Raw genomic sequence first — 26,971 nt, 5'->3', positions numbered from 1 at the left:
ACTCAAGAGGCACAGACCGCGCTGGTGGCAAGGCCTGGCTGGGAATATAGACAAAGCAAAGAAGACGATGACACAGTGCCGGCCCCCACGATCCAACAGCTGGCAGTACGGAGCCAGCCACGGAGACAGCTGACCGCAACCCAGGCCCCCAGAGCGCACACACCGTGGGGCACAGCAGCTGGGCACTGTCACTTACAAACGTAAACAGGGCCTACGTGCCCGAGGGAGCTGTCATTTTCCACCACCAGGCAAGTGTCTTACCATGAGGCTTTTTTGTTTCAAATCTCCCAGGGCTCCCCAGTTACTGCTTATAAAGGAATGTCCACGCTTCCCAGCAGGGCACTGAGACCACCCACATTGCTGTCCCAGACTCACTTCCTGCCCCTCCTACCAGCCACCTCCAGACCCACACTCTATGCTGAGGCCACACCCAGAGACCTGATCCCCATCCAGAATGTGCCTCCAGACCTCTAGGCCTTTGCTCCAGGCCACTCTGTCCACAGGAATGTCCTGGGGCCTGCTGCTGGATACTCAAGACTGAGGTGAGGTGCCAGTTCTGGGCAGCCTTCCCTGGCACCTGTCCCCACCTTCCCATCCCTCCCGGGGCTAATTAACCCCTCCTCAGTAAACCGAGCACTTTGCTCCAACTACAACTGTCCTTGGCCTCGAGCCCCGGACAGTACTCTTCGGGGTAATACTGAAGATACGTTAGCTTCCGTCACTACTCCAAAAATCCTACCTGACAGCTAGTGCCCTCAGGCAAATCACCTGGACCAGCAAAGGTGCCAAGTTTCCCTGTGTCTGTTTGGAATGATACCAACCAGAGTGCACCAACGAAGGGGAAGGAAAAGAACTCGTACAGTGCTGGCCCCTAGAAGGTGCCAAATAAGCATCTGTCACCTGGATGGATGATAAAAACGTTGGGAGGAAAAACTTCCAAAGCAAGCGATTACACTGGGGAAAATCACTAGTGGTCCACTGTGTGCTTGCTTAGCTAACCTGTGAGCTGCCAGGAGGCCCCCCCAGCCTTCCTTCTTCAAACAACCCCCCCCCCCCCCCGGCCCCTGCACCCAGCACAGGTCTCCTGCACAGGAAGTGCTCCAAGAAAGACACAGGATTGATCTGAATTGAGGCAAATGTCATCCACTCGCTGAGCAACCCACAGCTCCCAGAGGGACATCCCAGACAGGGGGCCACTCAGAGCGGGTAGTGGAGAGAGGGACTGAGGACCCCAGGGAACCTGGGCTCACAGGTGAAACAGGTAGATCGCCTTCCCTCTCCACCGGCATTTCTGATTGTTGTCTTATTTCCAGAGCCCTTTCTGCAGCGCTATAAATAAAGGGTTTTCCAGTTGAACTGATGTCCTGGAGGCAAGGGCCAAAAGGTGCAGGAGAGAGTATACACACCCTCCAGTTCTTTAATCTACCAATTAGGTTCTGACCTGCAAGTTTCTCTCCCCACACCTCACCCTCTGGGCTCCAGAGACTAAGGGAGACCCTGCAAAGTCTGTAGCATATCCTAATCCCGCCTCTTAGGGCATGGGACCCATAACTACCACCCCATGCCCTTTGAAATGTCATCCTAAGAGTCTGCTCTGAGAACCAGAGTGACACCTCTTCCCACACATCATTCTACGCCATTCATTTGCTTCTCCGGAGACAATAGGTCACGGTAAGGGGATCGCTTCTAGGATGCAGTCACTTTTGCTCTAGTTTCCAAAGTCTGGTGCCAGACACATTGTATCTCAGCGGCTGATGGCTGTGGGACGTGGGGTTCAGCTGCCTGTTCAGATCCAGATTATACCTCCTGCTACCTGAGTGTCCTCAGGCCAGCTACTCACCCTGTCTAAATCTTGCTTTCTTTGTTTGAATGTCTTATGCACAGTAAACCCTTGAGAGCCGCGCACCGGCTGTTATTCTTCCTGAAGCAGTATAGCGAGGTGACTGAGAGTCCAGATGACGCAGAAGGACCATCTAGATTTGGATCTCAGGGCTTCCCATATTCGCTCTGTGACTTGGGCGGTTCCTTAACCTGTCTTTGCTTCGGCCTCCTCATGCGTGAACACAAATGCCAACATACCCGCTTCGTGGAGTGTGTGTAAGGGTTAAATCTGTGTGATCATCTTCATTACTGCCTGGCACGTAATAAACCTTCAATAAATGGCACTTACTGTACTGGTGACAGCAGTAAAAGTGGAGGTAATATACTACCAACAGTGTAACACTGGCTGAGAGGCTGCTGACTGACCACCTCGTATCCACACTGCGTTTGCTCACCGAGGTCCGGTGCTGGCTTTGCAGGTACACACAAGCTCACAGAATCTGCCGGAGCCTTGGGTGGCAGGAAAATGGAGGAAGCCCACTGAAGCTCCTCCTCTCTGCTCTGCCCACACTCCATAAGTAAGAGCAAAGGGGCCTCCGGGCAAGCTTCAGAGCACTAAATGCAGCCTCAAAGCTACACATTGTACTTTGATTTTTCCTAAACACTGGGCTCCTCTAACCATTTCATTCCCTGTTCGGTTAAGCTTTCTGTGCCAGCCCTGATTTGTGTTACTCGTTACTAATTTTCTTCCCGGTGGTTTGAACTTCTTGGTCAGGGCTGCCCAAAGGACACTGCACACCTCTTGGATGGTCTATGGGGGGTTCCTGGAGGGCATGCTCTTGGGATCCGGAATCGCCAAACCTCAGCACTAAACCTGGCCTAGAGACAGAGAAGTGGTTCCCTAAGTAGAAAGGAAAAGCATATAACCCTACAACCTCAAGATCCAAAACTGCATTTCATTAGCACTCACTTCAAGTCTACAGGAGCATATGGGCCTCAGGCAGTGGGGTCTTGCTCTCACTCAGAGAAAATATAATCACAGAACAGGTGCATCTACAGGTGACGTCCTCCCAGAGGCACAAGTTTGCAAAGAAGCAAGGTGTCTCCCCTCCCCCCAAAAAGATTATTCTCTTATCCTGAGAAATAGGGTACATACAACAAGCAGAGGCAGATGATGACTTTTATTAGCTACACTGGACCCAGCTGCAGAGAAAGTGGATGCAGCTTGCCCAGAAGGATTTTCTCAACTCACTCTGCTACGGAGACCACCACCTTCATGAGCACAGGTGGGTACAAACCACTGAAATCTTGCCATCAGACCGGCGCTGGAGAAAGGAAGAACAAACCTTCCCCCAAAATCCAGCCTCTGTTATCCCACCAGAAGCTTATCTAAGAAAACAAAGGGTCATCTGTATCTATGTGCGCCTAGCCTGTCCTTCCGGAAGTCGTTATCTCTGCCTGATGATAACAGCATCTGAACATCCAAGATTCCCACCCAGGCAGTCTCACACCGATACCAAAGCTGGTCTTTGCAGGTAAAAGAGCCACAAGTTGGATCCACTGTATTGGTTCCAACTGATAGAAAATCAGGGAATCACCCCAAAACACCATCAGTGCCCAAATGTTTCCCTTTGGGTAACGGCAGATCCCCCATTAATTAACACAAAGGGGAACTTTGGAGAAAAGAATATAAAACTGCCTGATTTTTACATAACGTTCCTTGAGGAAGCAAAAAAGCACACAAAGCAGTAATTATCACATTTTCAAAGCCACTGCACAGAGCGTCATATATCTGTAATCATCTCATAAATGTTTTGGGGGCTATTTGAAATCTGAAAACAATATAAATATTTGCATACCGTTGGACCCTTTCATTATCTGACAATTTCCAGCAACAATCAGACCAGGCAGCCTACCAGCCTACCTCACTTTATTTCAGCATTACGCACACTCACATTTACCAAACAAACGTCTGGTAAATCCTGTGCACTGAACACTATTGTATCATTTCTATCATATAATAATATAACGGAACTAGCCTATCTGCCAATCAGATCTGGCCCCATCCGATCACACAGCAATCTCTAGTTTTAATATGTGTTCCAAAGGTAGAAAGATGGAGTAAGAGAAGGGAAAAGTGTTTTTTTGTTTCTCCAAATGCATCAAAACCCAACTGAAGTTCTAATTCCTTCTTCGCACTGAATAACAGCAGTGTTTAGTCAGAAGCTGGGAGAGGGGGCTTGCCTGCATCTGGGGGAACTCATCACCCTTTATGATGGTGTGAATCAATACTCTGGATGAATTTAATCCCTAGTAAAGAAAAACATGCAAGAAAGGGTCTTTCTTTCCATGTGTATACCCTGGGCTGCACAAAACAGAAGTCAACTCACAGCCTCCCACCTGCCATCAATGACTCCAGGCTGGGGCAGAAATCCAGAGAGGGGCCTCCTGTTTGGAACGGCTGCATGCATGGGCTTTTCAAAAGAACCTGGCAAGTCCAGAAAGTTCATGCAACTTTAATATTTCAAATGTGTCAGAAAACAGTCATGGGCGGAGGGGCAAAGAGAACCTGACCAGCTAACGTAGGGTCAAGTGCAGGTGCCGTCGCCTGCCTGGCAAGAGATCACAGGGGGCTGTGGAGTGGGTCTGAGCTGGTGTTAAAGGCTCGGATCTGAAAGGCAGAGGACGGCGACAGCTCTCTGCTGCTTGGGCCTCGGGGGCCGGCGGGTAGCGGGTCCCTGAGGCGCCCTGGGGTTCAGACATCTCTAAAAGAGCCTGCGCCCGGAGCCCCCTCCTCTTTCCAAGATCGCTATTTCCAGGTACCAGCCGCTCGGAGCCACCAGAGACATTTCGCTGCTATCCCCATTAGCGCCCGCCCGCACCCTAAGCGGACAAGAGCTCCGCACTGAGCTCGGGGCGTACGGATCCCGTACCTCGGGCTGCGGCCCCCGACCTCCCCAGCCTCCGCAGCAACAGTTTTGCAGCCAGAGAAGTACCGCAAACGTCTCCTGGAGGAAACGCTCACCCGAACCCCGGTCGCCAAAGCCAGGGCCAGGGCCACGGAAGGAGATCCAGCCTGGCCCTGCGCACGGCGATGGGAGATGGGCCAGGAGGAAGGACTGCACAGAAAGAGAAACTTCCCGAGTGCGCGAGCGAGGTTGCGCTCCCGCTTCCAGGGGTGCAACCTGAGTCCCCGGGCAGCTGGTGCGCAGCCGGCGACAAGCGCAGGCGAGGGGACCCGAGCGGCGGCCGGTCCCGCTCCCTGGCGCGATGGGGGTGGCGGGAGCGAGTCTTCGCCCGGCGTACGTGGGTCCCTCCGCGCCCAGGGTCCCTGGAAGGGGACCAGGACGGTCCCGTAGGACACATCCCGGGCACGGGGCGGGGAGAAGACCTCGAATCCAGGCCCCGAAGGGACGCGGTGGCGCAAACAAAGTTGGGGCGCAGACACGCTCGGTCCGTGGCTCCCCGCGTCCGCGCGCCCCCGCCCGCGGCGCACCACTACTTACACGAACACTCCGAAGAGCAGGGCCCGGACCCCGATCTCGATGGCCAGCTCCCGCATGGTGCGGCCGGAGCAGCTCCCGGGGCGGCGGCGGCGGCGGCTGGTGCTCTCGGCGGCTCCCGCAGCTCGACCGGCGCCGGCTCGCCAGACCCGGGGCGGCGAGGGAGGCGCGCTCCAGGCCGCGGGCGGGGGCGGGAGGCGGGCGCCGGGCGGGGGCGGGCGGGAGCTGGGGAGGGCTCGGCCCGAACCTCCCGCCGCGGGGCCCGGGGGCTCGCGGACGCCGCGCCCGCCTCTCCCCTCCCCGCGGCCCCGCGCCCCCGCGCCGAGCTGGGGGCGCCCTGGGGACTCCCCGCGCCCTGGCGCCGAGCGCCGCCTTCGCGCCCTGGCCCGGGGAGGGGAGGGGAAGCCCGGGGAAGCCCCGCCGCCGCGGCCGCGGCCGCCGCCGCCTCCCCTGCGCGCTCCCCGGCTCCCCCGCCAGTGGGCGGCCCCTGCGCTCGGCTCCCGGGGCAGCGCGCTCGCTGGGTCTCCGCCTGCGGCTGCTCTGCGGCTCAGGGCTCGGCCTCCGACTCCCGCTGGCCGGCCTCGGGCTCCCGGCGCACGCACGCACGTGGGCAGGTGGTGGAGACGCGCCGGGGGATTCTCAGGCCCAGGCAGCCCCGGCACCCTCTGCTCCTGCGGAGCCCCGCACCCTCCCTCCCGCTTTTTTGCTCTCCCTACCCCTTGCCAACCTGAAATTCTAACCTTTATTGTCTATAAAGTTGCCCCCGCCCCCTTCCCACCACCCACCCCGAGAGCCCTAGTAGGCTTCGTTTTGCGCTCAGGAACCGCCAGCCAGGCTCCAGAGTCCTGGCACACGGACTGAGGGCAAAGGTGAGCCTGGCTCTTCACCCACCCACCAGCGCCAGGCAGCCCCTGGGGTGGGCTTCCTCCGACCCCCACCCTCAGCACCTTTGGGGCTGCAGCGCTGTGAAAAGCGAAAAGGACAGGCCCTTGGGGTCAGCCATGAGCCCCTGGGGCAGTAAGACCAGGAGTGTCATCCTTAGGGTTCACAGTCAAAGGCCAGACCTTCACCACTGGCTGCTGGCCTGGGGGTCATGACCTCAAGCCAGAGCCCAGAGGGGATTTGGCTTTGCTTTTCCCATCCCCTGTCAGGACTGCGAGTATTTCCTTTAGCTTTATTAACTTAAGCCAAATGGACATTCAAGATACAAAGCGCACACTAACCATTAGTTTGTCCCTGGGGAGACCAGATCTCATGGGTTTTAGGAGAGACCCAGCCAGGATTTTATGAGTATGAGAAATGGATTAGAGGGTAGTCCCTGGGAATGAGGAACCATATCTCAATTTTGGACAAAAGGGGGAGTAGGTGGAGAGAAGAGCTTTGGAGGAGGGCTTTGGCATCAGCAAAGGACAAACAGACCCTGCCTCCAAGGGGACACATGACAGACCCGAGATACCTAAGCCCAGACATCTCAGGGTCTAGGGACAGAGAGGCAGACAGAGGAAGAACAATCCTAGCCCTGTGTGGAAGAGGCTTCACATCAAAACCACAGGCAGTGGGGTGCCTGGGTGACTCAGTCAACGGTTAAGCATCTGACTCTTGATTTCGGCTCAGGTCATGATCTCACAGTTTTGAGATCGAGCCCCATGCCAGCACAGAGCCTGCCTGAAACACTCTCTGTCTCTCTCTCCATCTCTCTCTCTCTCTGTCTCAAAATAAATAAAAATAAATTTTTAAAAAACCCACAGAGGAATCAAATTCCTCTGATTTGCCCATCTCTGTACACCCAATGCCTGGCACACTGTGCTTGATGAGTTTTTGGCAAATTAATGAATGGACTATGTATCTCAGTTGGTATGTGGGGCGTCAGGTGTGGTGGAGAGGGAAGAGCTTGGGGGAAAGAGGTATGGTTCTGTCTCCTCTGTGTCTTGGGCCTTGAACACAACTGGATTCACACAGGTTGGCCAAGTGGTATAGGAGATCCTATAGTCAACCCAATGAATTCTAATGACCCAGATCTGAGACTGGCAGGTGGCCATATTCCAGGAGGGGACACTAACAAGAGCCCATGTTATTAAAATATCCCTTTTTGGGGCGCCTGGGTGGCTCAGTCGGTTAAGCGTCCGACTTCGGCTCAGGTCACGATCTCACGGTCCGTGAGTTCGAGCCCCGCATCGGGCTCTGGGCTGATGGCTCAGAGCCTGGAGCCTGCTTCCGATTCTGTGTCTCCCTCTCTCTCTGCCCCTCCCCCGTTCATGCTCTGTCTCTCTCTGTCTCAAAAATAAATAAACGTTAAAAAAAATTTTTTTAAGTAAATAAATAAAATAAAAAAATAAAATATCCCTTGTTATAAGCATCAACTGAGTGCAGCCTGTGCAAAGCCGTGTGCTGGGTGTTAGGATTCATAACCTGGATAATTACGGGGAGGATGGGGAGCCAAAGAGTCGTGAAGAAACATCAAGAAGCCATGCAAAGCAGTCTTAGTAAGTCCAAAGTAGTGCTTCAGAAAACTGGATCAGTCAGAGGTCAGAAGTTAGAGTCATTCCTTTGGTCTGGGATGGCCAGGGACTAGCCTTGTAGAGGACAGTTGGTTCTTGTAAGGCAGAGTAGGAAGACACAAAGGGAGGAAATTCTGGGTGAAGGTAAGAGGGTAGATGCAGAAGGTTGGAAGAGGTTTGGAGGGCACAGTCGGTCCACCTTCCTGGAAGAGCAAAACCAAGCGTAGGTTCGTGGCAGAGACCTAGTTCTAATATCCCTGCCCACCAGAGTCTGTTACCAAGATTACAGAATTAGAATCTTTGTGCCACAATGTGTTTATCATTTTTGCTTGTATTAGAGATGCCTTGGGAGGGAGTTTGAAAGGGCATGTGATCTCATTGCTGTAGTCATTAAGAAGTGACTCTGAAACACATCTAAAGAGCTGCCCAGTTCAACTTCCTGTCTGATTGCCTGAATCTATTCTCTTGGTTCTTCTTCTCTCTGTTCTGTCTGCACTGTATTGGCTTCAGTCTCAGGTTCCTGGTAGTTGCAAGTTGGCTGCAAGAATCCCAGCTTTGCAGGCTCTCAGAGCCAAATCTGGCGGGAACGACCTTGATCTTGATCCCAGAGCTCCCAGCCAAAGTGTCATTGAATGTCAGTGGCACTGCCGGACATGAATCCATCACTGTGGCCAGGGAATCCTGATGGACTGACTGTCTCAAGCCTGGGTCACATGCTTGATCCCTAAGCAGGGAATGAAACCTTCACCCAAAGCCCCACAAATAGGGGCTGATACTTTGGAGTAGGGAAATTGTTTGATGTGTAGCAAACAAACAAGGGCCAGGACACCCCCAGGCAGACTGAAGACAACTGGCATGTACCCCACCCCCCACCACCGAATTCTTGTCTACGCCCAAGGTCTTTCAACCAGAGAATGAGTTATGCTGGGCGCTCCCTGGTAAGACAGCACCGCTTTGTCAACACAAATTTGCAAGACTTTAAACAAAGCTGTGATGTCACCCAAGGCTTGCCCTTTGCTATCCAGGTTCTTCCCCTCTTCCTTCTTTACTCCGGTCAGCAAGCCTGTCATCTGCCCTAATGATGTCCCTTTTCATTTATCAGATTTGGCTTCCAGGGAAAGCTCTAGCCTTCTTTACTGTATAAACCTGGATCAGGATATTTTGTGGGCTCTCTCTCATGGAAGAGTTTCTAATTTAAGGGAGGTCACTCTTCAAGGGCAGGCGGGTTCTCTTCCCAGTGAAAGGGGACTGAAGAGGACATTCTTGGTGTCCCAAATCCCACAGAGCAGACAGCCACTTCCACGGGTGTGGAGGTGGTTGGCTCCAGAAGCGGTGCAGCTGTAAACACGTGCCAAATAACAGAGCTCTCCAGAAGTGCCGTATTGCTACCCCAGCAGATAAATAAATTGACGAGGGAGTGAAGAAATAAAAGCAGGGTAGATAAAGCACTCCAGCCAGATCACCCAGGTGTCCAACTCGGCAGCTCCCACCGGGTCTTTGTAAGACTCCTGTGGAATGTGACGCGTTCCCCAGGGAAGGAATCAGGGGTCAGAGCTTCAGCAAGCTCAGAGACTTGAGCAGTCGCTAGAGTCTCACCCAGTCATCAGAAATGACATAAACGTGTCCATCCCTTGTGGAGACATAATGAGCACCATAGCTGTAATGCGCGAGACTGATCTTTGAAAACTCACATCAGAATGTAAACACTCAAATGACTGCAGCTTCCCCCAGTGCTTCTGTGGTTGCACACATTTTCCAAGTGCCACTCTGGGAAAATCTCTCATATTTTATGCCAAGCTTATGAGCATGCCAAGAAAGTCCCCGTCATCCCTCCATAATCATGCCTCTGCTGTTGGATATTTTTTGATCCTCAGACAGCATTGTACAGTATGGTGATCCCATATTGACCAGACTTTCAGCTATTTCCGAAAACCAAAGCCACCTTTGGAGAACGGAACTTTGCAACGATTTCTTATAATCTCATTTCCAAAAGTTACACGTTGTATCTCAATGACACCCATCTAAGTGCTCTAAGAGCGTCACCTGGCAACAGGCGGCCAGCATGGTGACCCTTAACCTCCGAGACCCACACATTCAGGCTTTCCACCATGATTGCCTGGTACAAACTTGCTGATGTGCCTAAAACACCAAAATCCAAGAGAAATTTCAAGAGAGGTCATCAAGTTCAGCCTTGTCCATGAATGTCTTCCTAAATAGTTAATAAGTATCTGTCTTGTTGAACACCTCCAGGGATGTGGAACTCACTGCTCATTCCATTTTTGGAGAGATTTGTTGTTGTTGTTGTTGTTGTTGTTGTTTAAGGAGAAACAGGTTTGTCTGTAGCCTGTATCCCTAGGTCCAAGTTGTGTTTTATGGGCCACAGAGTATATTTAATGCCTATTCTTCTACATTATAACAGTCCTTTAATTATTCTGTGACTGGAAAGAAATGGAGACATGGAGACGGAGTGGGATGAGGGAGGGAAAGAGAGAGACAGAAAGAGAGAGAAGCTTCTCTTTTCCCAACTAAGCATTCTCGGTTCTTTCACCTTTTCAAGTTGTAGTATTTATAAGACCTTTGAGGATATATCACTATAGATAACACACTGAAGTACATTAAGCCAAATTCTACCTAATAAAAAACAACTTTCCTGATTCTGGGAAACGTATAAAGTACCAATTGAACATGATTTAACCCCTTCATGTCTTTAGACTAGCTGTTTATTCCATCCAAGGAGGAAAACGTATGAATTTATGACATTTTCAGGAAAATAAAAATGTTCCTTCACTTCTTAGAAGAGGATTTAAGATAGGAATTTTCTTTTCCTTGCAGGAATTTGTCTATTATGTTCAAATTCATCATGTGAAAAGTCAGAATATCGCTACCTTTACTTCATCCAAAGAGAAATCTTTGTGCGGGGGCCACCAGCAGGATTCTCACTGGTGTAGATGCTGTGGCACAAGTGAGAATCCCGGAATATTAGTGCAAGAAAACAAATTGAAGATGAAGAAACCTATGTACTCAGTGCATAGCTGCTTCTTCTCTCTTGCTCATCAGAAGTCCAGGGCCTTGCCAAGACCCCAGGAGTCAGGGGCAGGGCCAGGGGCAGGACCAGAACTCAAGTCCCTGACTCACAGTCCTGTGCCCTTCTGATGACACGTGCCTGCATCCTGGATGAAACCATATTGTGGTTTTGATTTCCGGATTTTTGATGGCTCATGATGTTGAACATCTCTTCGTGTATGTCTGGGCCATTCTGCCACCTTCTTTTGTAAAGTACCTGTGCGTGTCTGTTGCCTATTTTTAAACTTGGGTTCTTCCTTTTGATTATTGATTTGAAGCAATTTTTAATATAGGCTGAATATTAGTCCCTCATTAGTTATACATGTTACAAGTATCTTCTCTCCATCTGTGCCTAAACTGTGCATTTTCTTAGCAGTACCTTTCGAAGAGTGCACATTATTAGTTTTGACAGAGACCCGCTTATCAATTTCCTCTTTTATGGTTATTCCTTTTGTACCCAAAGAAATCTTTGCCTATTCCACATCTGTGAAGATTTTCTCCTACGTTCTCCTCCAGAAGCTTTATAATACTGCCTTTTATATTTAGATCTATATTCTACCTCAAATTAATTTTTGCACGTGCCAAGGAGCAGGGGCTGAGGTTCTTTTTCCCCTTAGGCTATCTGGTTGCTCCAGCATTGTTTGTACAGAATACTATCTTTGCACATTGAATTGCCTTGGCAGCTTTGTCAAGAACTGATGGCTTGTGTGGGCCCCCTCAGTTCTTTTCATTTTCATTTTCTCCATGTCTTCTATCTCCTTGGGGTCTTTGCTCTGTGCTAGCCAAGCCCAAGGGACGTGTGCAAATGCTCATAGCAGATTTATTCACAATAACCCAACACTGAGAACAACCCAAATGTTCATTAACAGGAGAATGGATAAATCGTGGCATGTTCATGCGAGGGAATATTCATGATTCAATAAAAAGGAAGGGGCTACTGATCCATGCAAACACACGAGTAAGTCTCAAAAGCATAATTTTGAGCAGAAGAAACCAGACATAAGAGAGAGAACATACCATAGGATTCCATTTATATGAGCTTCTAGAATAGGTGGTTCTATTCTCCACCTGGTGGTTACCTCTGGGTAGAGGCAAGAAAGAGGCAGAAGGGAACTTTCTGAGGTATTACAAACATTCTATACTTAACCGAAATGCTGGACACATGGGTGCATACAACAGCCAGTATCCATCCAACTGTATGCTTTAAGTCCGTGTACTTATTTAATCGTGGGTATGTTACAGCTCAGTTGTTTTGTTTTGTTTTGTTTTGTTTTGTTTTGTTTTAAGTGGAAGACCAAAGAAAAACAACAGGTCACAGGATGTGGAGGAAATTCTCTGTGGGAACCCTCAAGCAAACCATGCCACCCCCTTCATTTGTCCAAGTGTGCTGCCTGCCATGGGGTCAGACGCACTCAGCAAACCCCGCAAAGGTTGTGTCTCGAAGACCCAAACGGAAATGTCACTTCTAGGAAATCTCTGGAAGCTGCTCAAATGCTCCTTGCAAGGAGGCACTCAGATAACAGTAAAAGTTGTTTCCTCCCCACCGCTGATCAGATCGGCCCAGTGAGCTCACTACTCCCCCGGCATTCTTTGGGGAAAACTCCTCATTTATTTTCAAGCTCTTAGCCCCCAGAGCCGGAAATCCTCGTCCTGGTATCTTCCCGTGCTGGCCGCCTTTCTACCTTCAGAGGAGGGCACGGACAGCACAGCTCCACCACCATCTTCTCCGGTCCGGGGAATCCACCTGCCCACCTCATTGGTCCTTTTCCCACAACGCCACCTCTGCTTTGTCACTGCTGCAGAAATATGCGCCAATGGAAAGAAAAATTTCTCTAAATACCCAGGTGCTCCAGGTCATTAACTACTATCCTGGGAATGGAGTCAGTCGCAGGGCTCACTCCGCAAGGGCCAGCGGAAGAGGTGTCTGCACGGGATGACGAGGGAGGCAGGCAGGGCCTCTGACCCTTATCAGCCCTTGCTGAGGGCTGTCATTTCAGGTTCCAGCTTAATTCGTGCAGCAATGAAGTTTTTTCCTCTTCAAAGATCCCCTTTGGAAGAGCAAAGTCTCCCAGGTGAACTCACACATTAGGCTATTTGTGAACAAAGATGTCTTCTTTTTCATCTGTCAGTCTGCTATTTACAGCACACTGCCCCTGCCCCTTACACCGACTCCTTTGATCCTCAGCATGAGCTTATGGGGAACAGAATGTTTGGGGGTTGTTGTTGTTATTGTTGTTGTTATATCCACCCTTCTTTTTTGGGAAGATAAAGCTCAGACAGTTCCATGGCTCACCCAGACCCTCTAGATGGTAAGGCACAGAGTAGAAGCAAAGGGTCTCTTCCAATTAAAGTTCAGTGCCCTTCCTGGCATGACACGCCCCTGGCCTGCCCTCTCCAGGGATTGATTGACCGCTAGGAGAGTAGACGTGGAACCCAGGACCCGTGCCTGGGGAAGGGAGGAAGGGTTCCCCGGGGTGGAGTATTGGGGCATGAGTAGTAGGAGTTGATGATAGGAAGGAAGGGGCGATGAAGCCCACCTCACCTTCACCTTCCCCACAGGTTGGCGTATCTGTTCTCAGAGAACCTTGCATATGCCAGGTACTCAGAACATGCTTGTAGCTGAAACTGCATCAAGTCTTCAAGGTCAGCAGGTGCATCAATTATGATTCCTCTAACAGCAATTGGTAGAAAACCCCACTCAAGTTGACCTGGATGATGGTATCCAGAGAGGAATTCTGGAATCAGGCTCAGCTTGATCAAGAACTCAACGTATGAAGCCTCGATGTCTTTGGCACTAGCACTCAATGCTACATTTCTATTGCTTTCCTGCTCAGATTCTTCTTTGTGTGCAAATTGACTGATAGCTCCAACTTACAGCCTCTCAGTTCCACGTTCAGCAGAGATAAAAGAGAAAGTGTGTGTGTGTGTGTGTGTGTGTGTGTGTGTGTGTGTGTGCAATTCAATAGCTCCTGTAAAAATCCTGACATTTGCTCTGATCAGACCAGTATAGGTCATGTGACCATTGTGGCTGAGGATTTGGGGTATAATTATGCTGACTGGGATCACTCTGGGTCATAGACCCATCTCTCAAACCAAGAGGATTGAGAATGGAAAAAGATTAATGCCCTAAACTAAAGTCAGTTACTTTGGGTGCACAGATATTGGGAAGACAAATACCATATGCCCACCACACAAGATGCTGGCCACATGGATCTCAGTAGAAGATAATCACTATTACTAAGGGACCGTTTTTTACATTTGCTGCTATGTCCCCTTGAAAAATACCTGGCCCAGAGTAGCTACTCAGTAAATATTAGTATTTGTCGTATGAACAAATGAGTGAATGAAACGTTAAGCATTGGGGGAATCTGCTAACAATGGTATTACGTGATTTTGTCTTGCTTGTCTCTTCCTTCATCCAAACAAGATTTTAGGAAAGAGTTGGGTCCACAACTACATCCAGCAGCTATACCTGTCTCACCTGTCTCAAAGCCCACTTGCCACTTGAGCTTAAAGGAGACAACACGTTATTGTCTAGCATGGTATAGGTGACATTGATGAGTTTTACAAGTTAGCATATGTATATATATACATATATATACATATACATACATATATATGTATGCATATTGCATTTGGAACTTAGCTTCTAAAAACAGTCTTCCCGCTCTTCATTCTCCCTCAAAGAGATTAGAAGAGTCTACTGCAGGTGGATAATGTGTTTGGAACAGCGATGGATAGATAAACATAGGCCATGACCCAGTGGCCCCAGACAACTCTCTGCCTGTGACCACAGCACAGGCGTCAGGATTTCCAGAGCTATTGCCCTATATATGTACAGTCTTTTCAGACATGGAACATAAAACTATCTCCGTCCTGAGAACAAAGGTTGCCTTATCTGCCTTTCTACTAACTTCTCCAGATGTGACTCCCAAAGCTATAAAGTTCCCTAATAATGCTGGGATTTTAGTGGGTACGTGAAACTCCCACAAATTGTTTGCAAAGTGTGGGGTATATGTTTATTTTTCTATAAGGGTACATAATTTTTACCTGACTCTCAGAAAGCTGGCATCTCACCATTACACAGATCCTGAGGATTAAGTTGAAATGGAGGAAAGCAGAAGTAAGATTTGGGCAAATCAGGCACCACTGCCATTGTATGATGCCCCGAGGCAAGCTTTGGCTACTACCACTGACACTTGGACTCCCCAGTTACATGGGCCACTACCTTCCTGCTTTTGCTTAAGGCAGCTTGTTTGGGATTTTTTTTCTGTCATTGAGACCTGACTGAATCCTTATATCTAATATGTCAATCACAGGGTGTTTACCAAATATCTGCCACGTGCCAAACACCATTGAGGGATATGTGGGGGGACACAGAAGGTATAGAGGCCACGAGGGTTTAGTTAGGAAAGCAAGATCACCCCTCACAAAGCAAGAAGCTGATAACTAAAGCGCTGTATTAAATGGTACACACTGGGGAAAATAGTTGAAAGTGGCCATTCTGTCTGTCCACCCCCCAGCCATAGAATAAAATTCCATTCCAGAATGACTCCATCCCTCCGTGGCCTCTAGTGATCATGTGCACGACCAGGAGTTGTCAGCACAGGACAGTAGGAGAGAGTGGTGTCGCCGGGACAAAGCTGGCCCCTTCCCATTTTACCTGAACTTCATCTCCTCATTCAATTCACAGGTCTGTTGTATAACTTTCCAGGACACGAGATGTTCTGACACTTGAGTAATAAGTGATATTCACAAGATGTTTTCCCCGTCTCTATGCAAAGGGTGCTAATGAAAATGGGTGCCATATCTCCCCTCTTCCCAACCTTTGTCCATGTAGTAAGATGATAGTCCTCCCTCTCTTTTAAGTTAAATTACATCATTAGATATAAACACCAACAACTCTTTAATCTATGCAGGGAAAAGCAATACGGAGATGCCCACAACCCAGAAGGTTTTCTTTGATCTTGTCCTAGTAAGTTGAAGAAGGTCTACAAAGGTCCCAGCTGTCCCAGCAGGAAGGGTAGCCAAATATCACTGTAACCACCAAAGGTCATCTCTGAAGGAGGGCCCTTGGGGAATGGGTGGCCAGGTGAGCAGACCAGCCACTGGTCACTAACAGAAACACCTCACAGGGGGTGTAACTGCACCAGCAAAAACTGCCCTGTTGTTTCTATTGTAAACACTTACAGTTCCAAAGAATTATTGGTAATAGATAAAAATTAGAGGAAACTGGACCTCTGTGGGAGACAGACACTATACATCTGACACGTGGAATGGTTTGTTTTTAAAAAATGGAAACAGGGGCACCTGGGTGGCTCAGTCGGTTGAGCGTCCGACTTCAGCTCAGGTCGCAATCTCATGGTTTGTGAGTTCGAGCCCCGCGTCAGGCTCTGGGCTGATGGCTCAGAGCCTGGAGACTGCTTCCGATTCTGTGTCTCCCTCTCTCTCTGCCCCTCCCCCATTCATGCTCTGTCTCTCTCTGTCTCAAAAATAAATAAACATTTAAAAAAATAATAAAAAAATAATAAATAAATAAATAAATAAATAAATAATGGAAACATCATTGTACACAATTCTTTACCAGTGTTTGCCAACGCCTACCAGCGTTATGTAGACAGAAAAACACTCTGTCCCCAGGAGAGAAAGTCCCTCACCTTAGCCTTTTGTCACCTGTGCCATTAGGAGCAGTTAATGAACTCATGGAGTGAAGGAGGAAGAGCATACCCTTTGCAATTAGGCTCACTGGGGATGTAGTTTTGATGAAATCTTTGGAATGGGTCAGACCTGGGTTTGAACCTCAGCTCTGCCCCTCCTTTGCTGTGTGACCTTGGGCAAGTGACCTAACCTGTCTGTGCTACGGCCTTTAGAAAATGGTGATGGTAGGGGCGCCTGGGTGGCTCGGTTGGTTAAGCGTCCGACTTCGGCTCAGGTCATGACCTCACAGTTTATGAGTTCAAGCCCCGCATCGGGCTCTGTGCTGACAGCTTAGAGCCTGAAGCCTACTTCGGATTCTGTGTCTCCATCTCTCTCTCTGACCCTCTCCCACTCATACTCTGTCTCTGTCTCTCTCTCGAGAATAAACATTTAAAAAAATTCAAAAAAAAAGAAAAAGAAAATGGTGATGGTAATTATAGCCGCCTCGTGGAGCATTTGGGGGGCCCAGTGAGATGAACCATGTGGGCGCTGAGTGGCGTGGATGGCACATGGCCCCTGGGAAAATCTGCAGGTATTGCAGACTGAAGGTCGGGGAGGGGCTGCGTGCCGGAATGTGGGGGGTTGAAACCTGGCTCTGCTTCAGGGGCTGTAGTCAAATGGGTATTGTTTTCAAATATGTTTTAACCACTTCAAAAGCCGTAATAAAGAAGAACATACACCTGCCTGGGTGACATACTAAATCTTAACACATCTAAGACTGCCAGTGCGCCAACGGGTACAGGCACATAAGCTCATTTTTGTGCAAACTTTGGGGGAAAAAAACCCTATCTCCCATCTCTGCATAGGCCTGACCCTCGCGTGAAGGTGGCCGCGATTAGGAGTGCCGCCCTCCGTGCTGGTCGTTTTACAGATTCTGGGCTCTGTACATTCCTTTGCATCAAATGCACAAGCGAGGACACCACTGTCGGCCCAGTGCACGCCCTTGTCACTTTGAAGCAGTCTGCTGTGCAGCGACAGGTGAACGTATGCGCCTTCACACCACGCAAACTGGGCAGCCGTCCCATCGAGAGAACACTGGGTGCTGGTGGTAGGTTTCTATTTTTCCAAAAGCTTCCATGGCTTCTTGCTTGACTAAGATTTCTGCGATGGAAGTGGTGCTGGTCCTAAAGCTTGGGAGCTTCCAGGGTGACACCTGAAACTGGCCCCTATACGCAGAGGGCTGGGAGAGACAGAAGGAAGAGGCAGGCCACTCCAGGTTGATGGGTGGCAGGTATAATGAACAAAGGAACTTACATACGGGCTTGTCTTGGCTGCAGGAAGATGAGCAGATCTCCAGACCTGCCCGTCAAGATCTTAAGAGTTTATATAGAGGCCTGAACTGGGTTCAGGCACATATGCTGTTTCTCTCAAGGCTGTGTTCTTGAGAATGGATCCCGCTGTGAGGATGGCAGTCAGATCGTGCATTCCAAGGACAGGCGAGGGGGTGAGGAGCCTTCTAGGTCCAGCTCTTGGGAGAGCCTGAGGTCACGTCCTCTCGACGACCTTCCCCAACAAGTGGTTGTTAGCTCTTGGTAATGACTCAGTTCTGAAAACAAGTACTGCCCATCTCATGCTTCTGGAAGTTTAACTGAAGAATATGTACTGTGATTGCACAGTGAGATCTTCAAATTAACTATGTACCTGTGTGAAAATAGAATTGTGTCTTTTCCATGCAATCCGAACAACACAGGGTGAAAATGGGAAGCTGAGAGGAACACGAGGCAGCACCTACTGGTCGTAATGCTTGGTCCGGGCTCCTCCAGAGGCCAACCCAGGACAAGGGTCTGAGGACTTGTAGTTTATTTAGGAAGTGATCCCAGGAGGCCCTGCAGGAGAAGTGAGGACATGGGACAGAACAGGAAGGACAGCCAATACAAGGGTGTCATCAAGCAGGTGACATTGTGGACAGTCCCACTGGGGAACAAGGAGAGCCCATCTCAGTCACCCCCACCCCAACCACAGCTGGGAGCCGGGGTTCTACTGTCTGTCAGTTGTTGAGCATCACTCCTGGGACACCAAGGGGATGCTTCTGGGAACTTCTGGCCTTCTCTGGGCTCCAGCCAAGCAGGGGGCGATGACCAGAGAAAGCCCTCAGCACGAAGTTGCAGGTGTCTGCAGCTGGAAGGTGGGAGATGGTTATATAAGACGTGATGGGTATGCAGGGGTGTGGGCGGGGCCGGGACGGTACCTGCTCCCCACCTCCTCCACTGATTTTAATAACAGTTCTGGGTGCCACGCACTTTGCCCACGACACCTCGTGTGATCCTCACACCAGCCTCATCCCCATTTTACAGATGAAAAAACCAGCTCCAAGAGGTTGAATGACTAGCCCCATGAGGCCGTCCAATGGACCATGGATAGACCCCGCACCTGAATCCAGAGCTACCGGACTTCAAGTCTCGGCCCTTGTTGCTTCACCAAATGTCAGTCTTCTTCATTCTCATGTACAAGGCTAACTAACCGGTGACTCTGTTTTTTTAATCCCATGGCAGATTAGACGAAGAAAATGCCAGAGATACGCAGCAGCCACGTGTCCACGCTCAGGGACGGCAGGTGCAACCTCTCTGTGGCACCGCTCCGCCTCCTGAGGAAGGTCCAACAAAGATAATGGCACAAAGCTTACATTGTGCTCAGCGCTTCCTCTTTTCAAAGGAACATAAGCATGTAATGTGGTTTCTGAAAGACTTCCAACAAGCTTCGTGAGCGATGTCCAGGTTTGCTCTCTGGAAGAGTCTATTTCAATGATCTGGATTATCCATGCCCTGGCAGAGCTGGGGAAATGAGGTCTTAGGTTGCTCTCGTTCCGGAAGCTCTAAGTCAGCTGGATGAGCTGAACCCATACAAAGCAATGTCTGGGGGGCTGAGGCGATCCTTTTGGGAGGAAGGCTCTTTTGGTCTCTTGGATTAGTCAAGCCCCACGCCAGGCAGAGGGCGGCATGGATAGGCCTTCAGCATCTCAGCTGCAGAGACAGGCTGCTTTTAGGGAGAGGCTGCAACAAGGCAAGAGAAGGTACCTCCTTTTATCTTCAAAGCCCTTTTCAAAACCTGAATTCCAAAACAGCCCAGCCTCCTGGGAAGTGCTGTCTAGGGGGGGCTTTTGTCTGTGTGTTTAAAGGGAAGAATGAGGCCCAGACACCCTAAGGGGCCAAAACCAGAAGGAAAATAATTTTTGAAAGCAGGTCCTCTGGGCTGACCACCCACCACTGCTCCAGAGAGTTCTACAACTTTGAAAACCTGCCCTTCAAAGGGGATAGGTTGACGACCATTCCCTTCCATCACAGCCTTAAAACCAGGAGGCACAGAATGCTATGGTTCCCATCTGATTTCTTGCTCCTTCAGATTAATTAGCATTTGGGAGGGGAAAATCCCTACCTGTTGCTCAGAAACAAGTCCCACCTCTGTGATGCAGGTCAAGCTACCTAGCGACTCTCATCTCTAAAACATTATAAATCTGTCAGACAGTTAGCAAGCAGCGTATGCCTCCCTCTTGCACTTCATATAAAATTTCCCAGAAGTTGTCTTCCACTCTGCCATGGTTTCGCTGTGAGTATATACCGTAAGCAAAGCAAATGCAACACACAGACAAGGAGTGACATTTAATGCAAAAGAGTGATGCCCACCCTATTATGGTCTCCACCCCCATTATTATTATTTTCTGTGGTTTCAAGTCATGTGATGGATTCTTTTTCTCACGTGCTAGAATTTTTAGATATCATTCGATTGAAAAAAAAATCACCATTGACATGATTTGTTAACTGTCTCCTTGTGGGGGAGAAGGTGTGAGTTTCTAACATGATGGACTTCATGAGAAGATGTGGCCTCAAGAAAAATTATGAAGAGCTTGGCTCGGGATGCTGGAAGTTTAGCCATGTGCTCAGCCCATCTCCTGCCAAGTGTCTCTCAAACAACAGACAGTCCCTTGCCAGCTCTGGATATCAGACCAGACTTAGTAGAGGGAGGTGGAAGAGGGTCATTGCTTTTTATTATTCAAATCCCCTGCTATCTGGGAATAGCCCTGTGCTTAACTTGTTGAAACTACACTGTATATAATCATTGTGTCAGGTAACATCTTCTTTCATTGAGATATAAGTGTCCGTAAACTTAAGTGTAGAAGCATATGGAAATTGTCGTGTGCTTACCTCATTGAAATGACACTATATATGATCCATCTTGCAAGTAAAATCTTCTTTCATTAAGATATACATATTTATAAACATATGTGTAGAAAGATATGGGACAGCCCTGTGCTTAACTCATTAAAACTACATTAAGTATAAAAAACTAAAAACAAAAAAATAAAATCCACTGCCGGAAGACTTTACATCTTCCGGAGCAGCACTATTCGCAATAACCAAAAGGTGAAAGGAACCAAGTGTCCACACAGGGATGAATGGATAGAACACGCACCATGGGGTATTACGCAGCCTTCAAAAGAAGGAAATACACACACCACAGCATGGATGGACCTTGAGGGCACAAAGCTACCTGAAATAAGCCAACACAAAAGGATAAGTGTTATCTGATTCCACTCGATGAGTGAATGAATGGTGGTTGCCAGAGGGGTGCCTGGGTGGCTCAGTCGTTAAGCAGCTGACTTCAGATCATGATCTCATAGTTTGAGTTCAAGCCCTGTGTGGGGCTCTGTGCTGGCAGCTCAGAGCCTGGAGCCTGCTTCGGACTCTGTGTCTCCCTCTGTCTCTGCCCCTCCCCTGCTTGTGCTCTGTCCCTCTATCAAAAATAAATAAACATAAAAAATTTTGTTTAAATAATAAGGAATGGTGGTTTCCAGGGACTTAGGGGTGAGGGAAAGGAAGTCAGTGTTTAATGGGTGTGGAGTTTCAGTTTGGGGAGATGAAAAGGTTCTGGAGCGGATAATGTGATGGTTGTACAACAGTGTGAATATACTCAATGCCACAAAACAGTACACTTAAATAGAATCTAAGTAGTAAATTTTGTGTAATTTAAATTTTACCACAGTAAAAAAAAAAAAAAACATCCCCTGCGGGGAACAACTTCCTGTCTTAATGCCTTTACATCAGCCAAAGAACCAAGCACAACAATGATTCACAGCATCTCCCAAAAGTCATCTTGTTTATCTTTCAGATTCTTATTTGCACTCATTTGCATTCTAATTTGCATACTCACCTCCTCTTTTCTGTGGCCGACAGGTGTCCTTCTTGGCCACTGACTTTTTCTAAGTTGGAAACACCACAGAGCAGACTTTGCACTAGATGTAAGAAGTTAGAGGGGGAAATCAAAACGAAAACTGGGTCATGATATTCCAACACTGTAGGCTTCCTAATTGAAAAATTTGGCGTAGAAACTCATTGGGTTGAACTTTTTAATACTGAATAATAAAAGCTCTGATTTTTGTTAGTGAAAGATTTTAGGCACATGTAACTTTCTGCTAATAACCAAAGAGCAATTTAATTGAATTCAATTTAATTGAACAGGCCAATCAGACAAAGGTACAATGTTTTGGAGCTCTCTACACACGATACATTCATTCTTTGTTTTGATGTCATCACTCTTATCTGTTTGCAGTGTTTTTTCACTTTCTTCCTTTCAAAGGGGTCTTTTGTGCCAGGAAAGAATTACACAGAAGATTCTAAAACAATAAAAACAAAGGAATAGCTCCCTTTTAAAAAGAGACAGAAGCAAGATTTTCGAAAGTGTGTTCCATGAAGTACCTATATCAGAATCACTAATGTGCTTATTAAAGATGCAAATGCCCTACACGATCAGAATTTCTAGGAAAGCTGGCCCTGGATCTGCTTTTTTTTTTTTTTTAATTAAACAAGCCCCCTCAATAACTGGATAACTCAATAACTCAGTCAGGGAAGGCCTGACTGAGGCAAGATGGTGGACAAGACGAAGTTCATTTTTGGTCAGTAGGGTCACATGTCAAAAGGCTCTCTAAGTGACAAGTGAACATGCCCCTACTCCCCACTTCCAGTGCTCTTAGACACTCCCATTGGTGGGCTTTGAGGGGCAGAGCAGATCACTGCTCCCTCAGGACCCTTCATTAATGAGGACAAAACAGCAATGGCCAACCTCGTGCTGGCATCTGCCCTCCTTCAGCTTCTCTGACCTCACCACCGTGGGGGCCCTGACCAAAGTGTCTGCCAATTCACCCCTCATTCGACCAGAATCCCCATCCCAGGTCCACCGGAGTGGCCAGACTAGGCTAGACAAATGGATCTTCATCTTGGGTGCTAAATATCAACCATTGTTTGTGGATATCTTGATGGCTGTGGCCAGGGAAAAGCTGAGTCAGGGACCTGCCTTCATGGATTTCTAGTGTCTGACATGGGCTGAGAGGGGCCGGACAGCCTTGGGTTTCCAGTATGTGGTCTCTGCCTTTAAATTGCTTTAAGATAATGCTTTTCATGCCTCAATGAATTATTTACCGATTTAGTTATTTACAAGTACTTATGTAGCACTTCTGTGTTCAAGACAATCTTCTAAGTGCTTTATGAATATTAACCCATTTCATCCTTATAGCAACACTGAAGCCAAGACTATTTTTATCCTCATTTAAAACTGAGACAGCTGGGGGCGCCTGGGTGGCGCAGTCGGTTAAGCGTCCGACTTCAGCCAGGTCACCATCTCGCGGTCCGTGAGTTCGAGCCCCGCGTCGGGCTCTGGGCTGATGGCTCAGAGCCTGGAGCCTGTTTCCGATTCTGTGTCTCCCTCTCTCTCTGCCCCTCCCCCGTTCATGCTCTGTGTCTCTCTGTCCCAAAAATAAATAAACGTTGAAAAAAAATAAAAAAAATAAATAAAAATAAATAAAACTGAGACAGCTGAAGCACAGAGAGGTTCAGAACTTTGCCCACAGTTACACAGTTGGTAAATGGCAGTGCCCATTCAGGCCAACGCAGTCTGTGCTCATAATTTCTCCTAAGCTATTTAAATAGGGTATGTATGAGTTAATGGCAAAATAAAGGACATCAGTAAAAACTGTGTATTAACTTCTGGTTACTGCTGCCTGTCCTCAGGCTTAACTCTCTCTTTGTTGCAACAGGAGATTAAAGAAGATTTTTTGAAAGTGTTCAAGGGAAATAGCACAAAACTGAAGCTTTCTCACTGACATCACTAGAACTGAAAGAGATTGTAAAAGGAGTAACTTTCTTACTTTGTGGATCAATATCACTTAATGTCACAAAAGGAATAATCAGGGTTCCTTTTAGGAAACCAACCTGTTGGCACATTTTTGCTTTGTGCTTAGCACACCTAGGCTAGGCATACCAGAGGACAATTTGTTTTCTCACCGTTTTAAACCTCTTCTTGATAACCATGTGTGCTATGAATTCACTGAAAAGACCTTACTTTTTTTGTACAAAATGACATCTTGGCCCTAGTCACATGATTGGAAAATCTCTATGAGTCGAATCTAAATTGACAAAGTCTTTACGGTTGAATTTTCCAGTCAACACACAGTCATGGGTTGATATTGCTGTAGGATGTGGTTCTCAACATGTGGTCTCTGGACCAGCAGGCACAGCTGAGGACTTGTAAGAAACACAAATTTTCTGGCCCACTCCAGATCTACTGAATCTAAAACTGTGGACTAGGGTCGGGTATTCCGTGCTTTAACAAGCACTCCAAATTCTAGAAAATTACTTTCTAGAATAGCTGGATACAGCATACACCACAGTAAAAACTGTATGTCCATTCCATGCCATCAGTTAGACTGACTTCCAAGATTCTTTCTGGGATCAAATCCTGGCTTTGCCATTTACTGCCTATGGGGCCTTGGGCAAGTCACTGAATCTCTTGAAATCTGTTTTCTCATCTGAAAAATGGGAATACAAAGACTAATTTATAGGGTGTTGCCTGGACTAAACAGTGAAAGCACATTTAGAACATTGACAGTCCCTAGACCATGATGAATGCTCAGGATATGTCTCTGCTGGTATTATTATTGCCACTGTTTTTATGGATACAATAGCATTTGGTCAGCAGTATTTAAAAGGGAAAGGATTGTGTCCTAGGTAGGAATTCTAAGACAGAAAGAGGTATTCCAAGTCTGCAGGCCAGGGGGTACTTAGGCAAAGGTTGTACACCAAGCCCATCATGCTCACAATGTGTTCCTGCCTGCCCACTGCCCAAACTCGTCCCTCTCACAGACCTACTGTTATCCTAGATCACCCCCATCCCTGGCTCTGAAGATCCCTAGAATGTAGAGATGACCCCCTCAGTAGATACTTCCAGCCAGATCCTTCTCCAAGCAAGGAAATCTTTGAAGAGAGTCAGTGGGGGAGGCCATGGGGGAGCAAGGAGAATGGTTCAGACAGGACAGGGCCGAGGAAGGATTCCCAGGCAGATCCCAGCGCTCCCTCCAACCCCACCACTCCCCAAGCTCCTCACCTTTGCCCTTCCATAGCACCTTGACTGACCTTTAAAATGTGCTACTCTCCTGCTGCAAGACATACGCCTTTCTCTTATATCCTTCTACACAGGCTGGAATTTTCCAACCAAAATTGTACTAAAACCAAAGGAGAGGGGCGCCTGGGTGGCGCAGCCGGTTAAGCGTCCGACTTCAGCCAGGTCACGATCTCACGGTCCGTGAGTTCGAGCCCCGCGTCAGGCTCTGGGCTGATGGCTCAGAGCCTGGAGCCTGTTTCCGATTCTGTGTCTCCCTCTCTCTCTGCCCCTCCCCCGTTCATGCTCTGTCTCTCTCTGTCCCCAAAATAAATAAACGTTGAAAAAAAAAATTAAAAAAAAAAAAAAACCAAAGGAGAGAGAAGGTGGGAGAAACAGGAAAATAAGTTTGATGGAATCAGAGAAACAAATACAAACCCCCCAAACCCAGCTCAATAACAGTTCAACAAGCACCTGCTAACTGATTTCTTTTTTCCATTAAAATGGAATCACAGGGCCATCTAAAGATAAATGTCAGGGTGCGTGGGTGACTCAGTCTGTTAAGCGACTGACTTCAGCTCAGGTCATGATCTCATGGCTCGTGAGTTCAAGCCCTGCATCAGGCTCTGTGCTGACAGCTCAGAGCTTGGAGCCTACTTTGGATTCTGTACAAACATCATCAGCCAAAGGGAGCCCAAGTTCATGGGCAGGGTCTTTTCCTATGTCATCTGAATTTCTGATCCAAACCACCATTTCTTTATTTTTCTTCCCACTTGCTCCTTTGGGCTAAGTCAACCAGTGGCAAGTCAAGTCAGGACTCTTTGCACAGAGGTAACTTGAACCACATCAGAAGGATGAGAAAGATCCATCAAATAAAGGATGATCACAATTAAACCATGACTGAGGACTCCTCCGGGAACTGCTGAATGCCACATCCATCGCCTCCGTTAATCCTCACAACAAACTGACAGGCAACGTTAATAATAATAGCTATTGTTGTTGGGCGCTCCTGCGCCCCAAGTACTGTCCTACACACTATATATGTCTTCATGAATTTAATTCTTATTACAACTGTAGGGGCTACATATTACTTTGTCCATCATTCAGATGAGGGCTTTGAGATACAAAGAAATTAAGAATTGGGCCCAACACCACACAGAAGGAAACAGCAGAAGCTGGACATGACCCCTGGGACTCTGACTTAAAAATCCACCCTCCCAAGCACTGTGTTTCTGGGAAGAGGGAGCACAGAGGCCTGAAGATGAACAGCTATCCAGGGAGAGCCAGGGGGCAGGTGTTGGCTGGGAAAGTGTTGTGGTTTTAGGGTCAGGAAATGATTTCCATGAGACAAAAAGAGGCTAGAACCTGGAGACTGCAGCAGGTGTTGAAAAAGAAGTCTCAGTCTCAGATGAGAAAAAAAGTGAGAAGTGAATAAAATGAGATGTTCTAAGGGGCTCCTGGGTGGCTCAGTCGGTTAAGCGTCGGACTTTGGCTCAGGTCATGATCTTACGGTTCGTGGGTTTGAGCCCTGCATCGGGCTCCGTGCTGACAGCTCAGAGCCTGGAGCCTGCTTCAGATTCTGTGTCTCCCTCTCTCTGCCCCTCCCCCACTCGTGCACATGCTCTCTCTCTCTCAAAAATAAATAAATGTTAAAAAAAAAAGATCTTTTTTTAAATGCGGTATTCTATCCCCAGCTACATCAAGAGTTTTGGTTGCAAAGAACAGAAACCAAAGTTAGCTAACCTAATAAGCAATTCTTTAGATGGGTTTATAACATGACAGGAAAGACAAAGGACCAGGCTCAAAAAAATAAAAAAAAAATTATAAGCAAGAACAAATGAGACCCAAGCATCGGAAAACATACTGTCACACCCAAAGGACAGTCTGGCTAATCACTGTCCTTGGACCCCTAACGGCTCCTTATCCCTGACTCAGCCGCCTCTGACTGTGAGTTACCTCAAAGTGTCCCTTCTTCGGTGTGTCAGAACTTCACATGGGGGTATCCGATTGGCTGAGTGCACGCCA

At 48.2% G+C, this 26,971-nt stretch overlaps 1 protein-coding gene across 3 annotated transcripts in view; it reads right to left on the bottom strand.

Moving 5' to 3' along the window:
- The window catches only part of PLPP4 (phospholipid phosphatase 4), a 128,405-nt gene extending 122,899 nt beyond the window's left edge, over window positions 1-5,506 (bottom strand). For 2 of the 3 annotated variants that reach the window (XM_043597712.1, XM_043597713.1), the window contains exon 1: window positions 4,847-5,211. In XM_043597712.1, the coding sequence (XP_043453647.1) occupies window positions 4,847-5,187 (341 nt within the window). In that variant the 5' untranslated portion in view covers window positions 5,188-5,211. Of the gene's footprint in view, window positions 1-4,846; window positions 5,212-5,327 lie in introns of those variants that run through there. The other variant, XM_043597714.1, reaches the window with a different exon arrangement.
- Window positions 5,507-26,971: the final 21,465 nt, after the last annotated feature.

Source organism: Prionailurus bengalensis, chromosome D2 (genome assembly GCF_016509475.1).
Source record: "Prionailurus bengalensis isolate Pbe53 chromosome D2, Fcat_Pben_1.1_paternal_pri, whole genome shotgun sequence".
NCBI classification, from domain to species: domain Eukaryota; kingdom Metazoa; phylum Chordata; class Mammalia; order Carnivora; family Felidae; genus Prionailurus; species Prionailurus bengalensis.
This window is presented reverse-complemented; position numbering and strand designations above follow the sequence as displayed.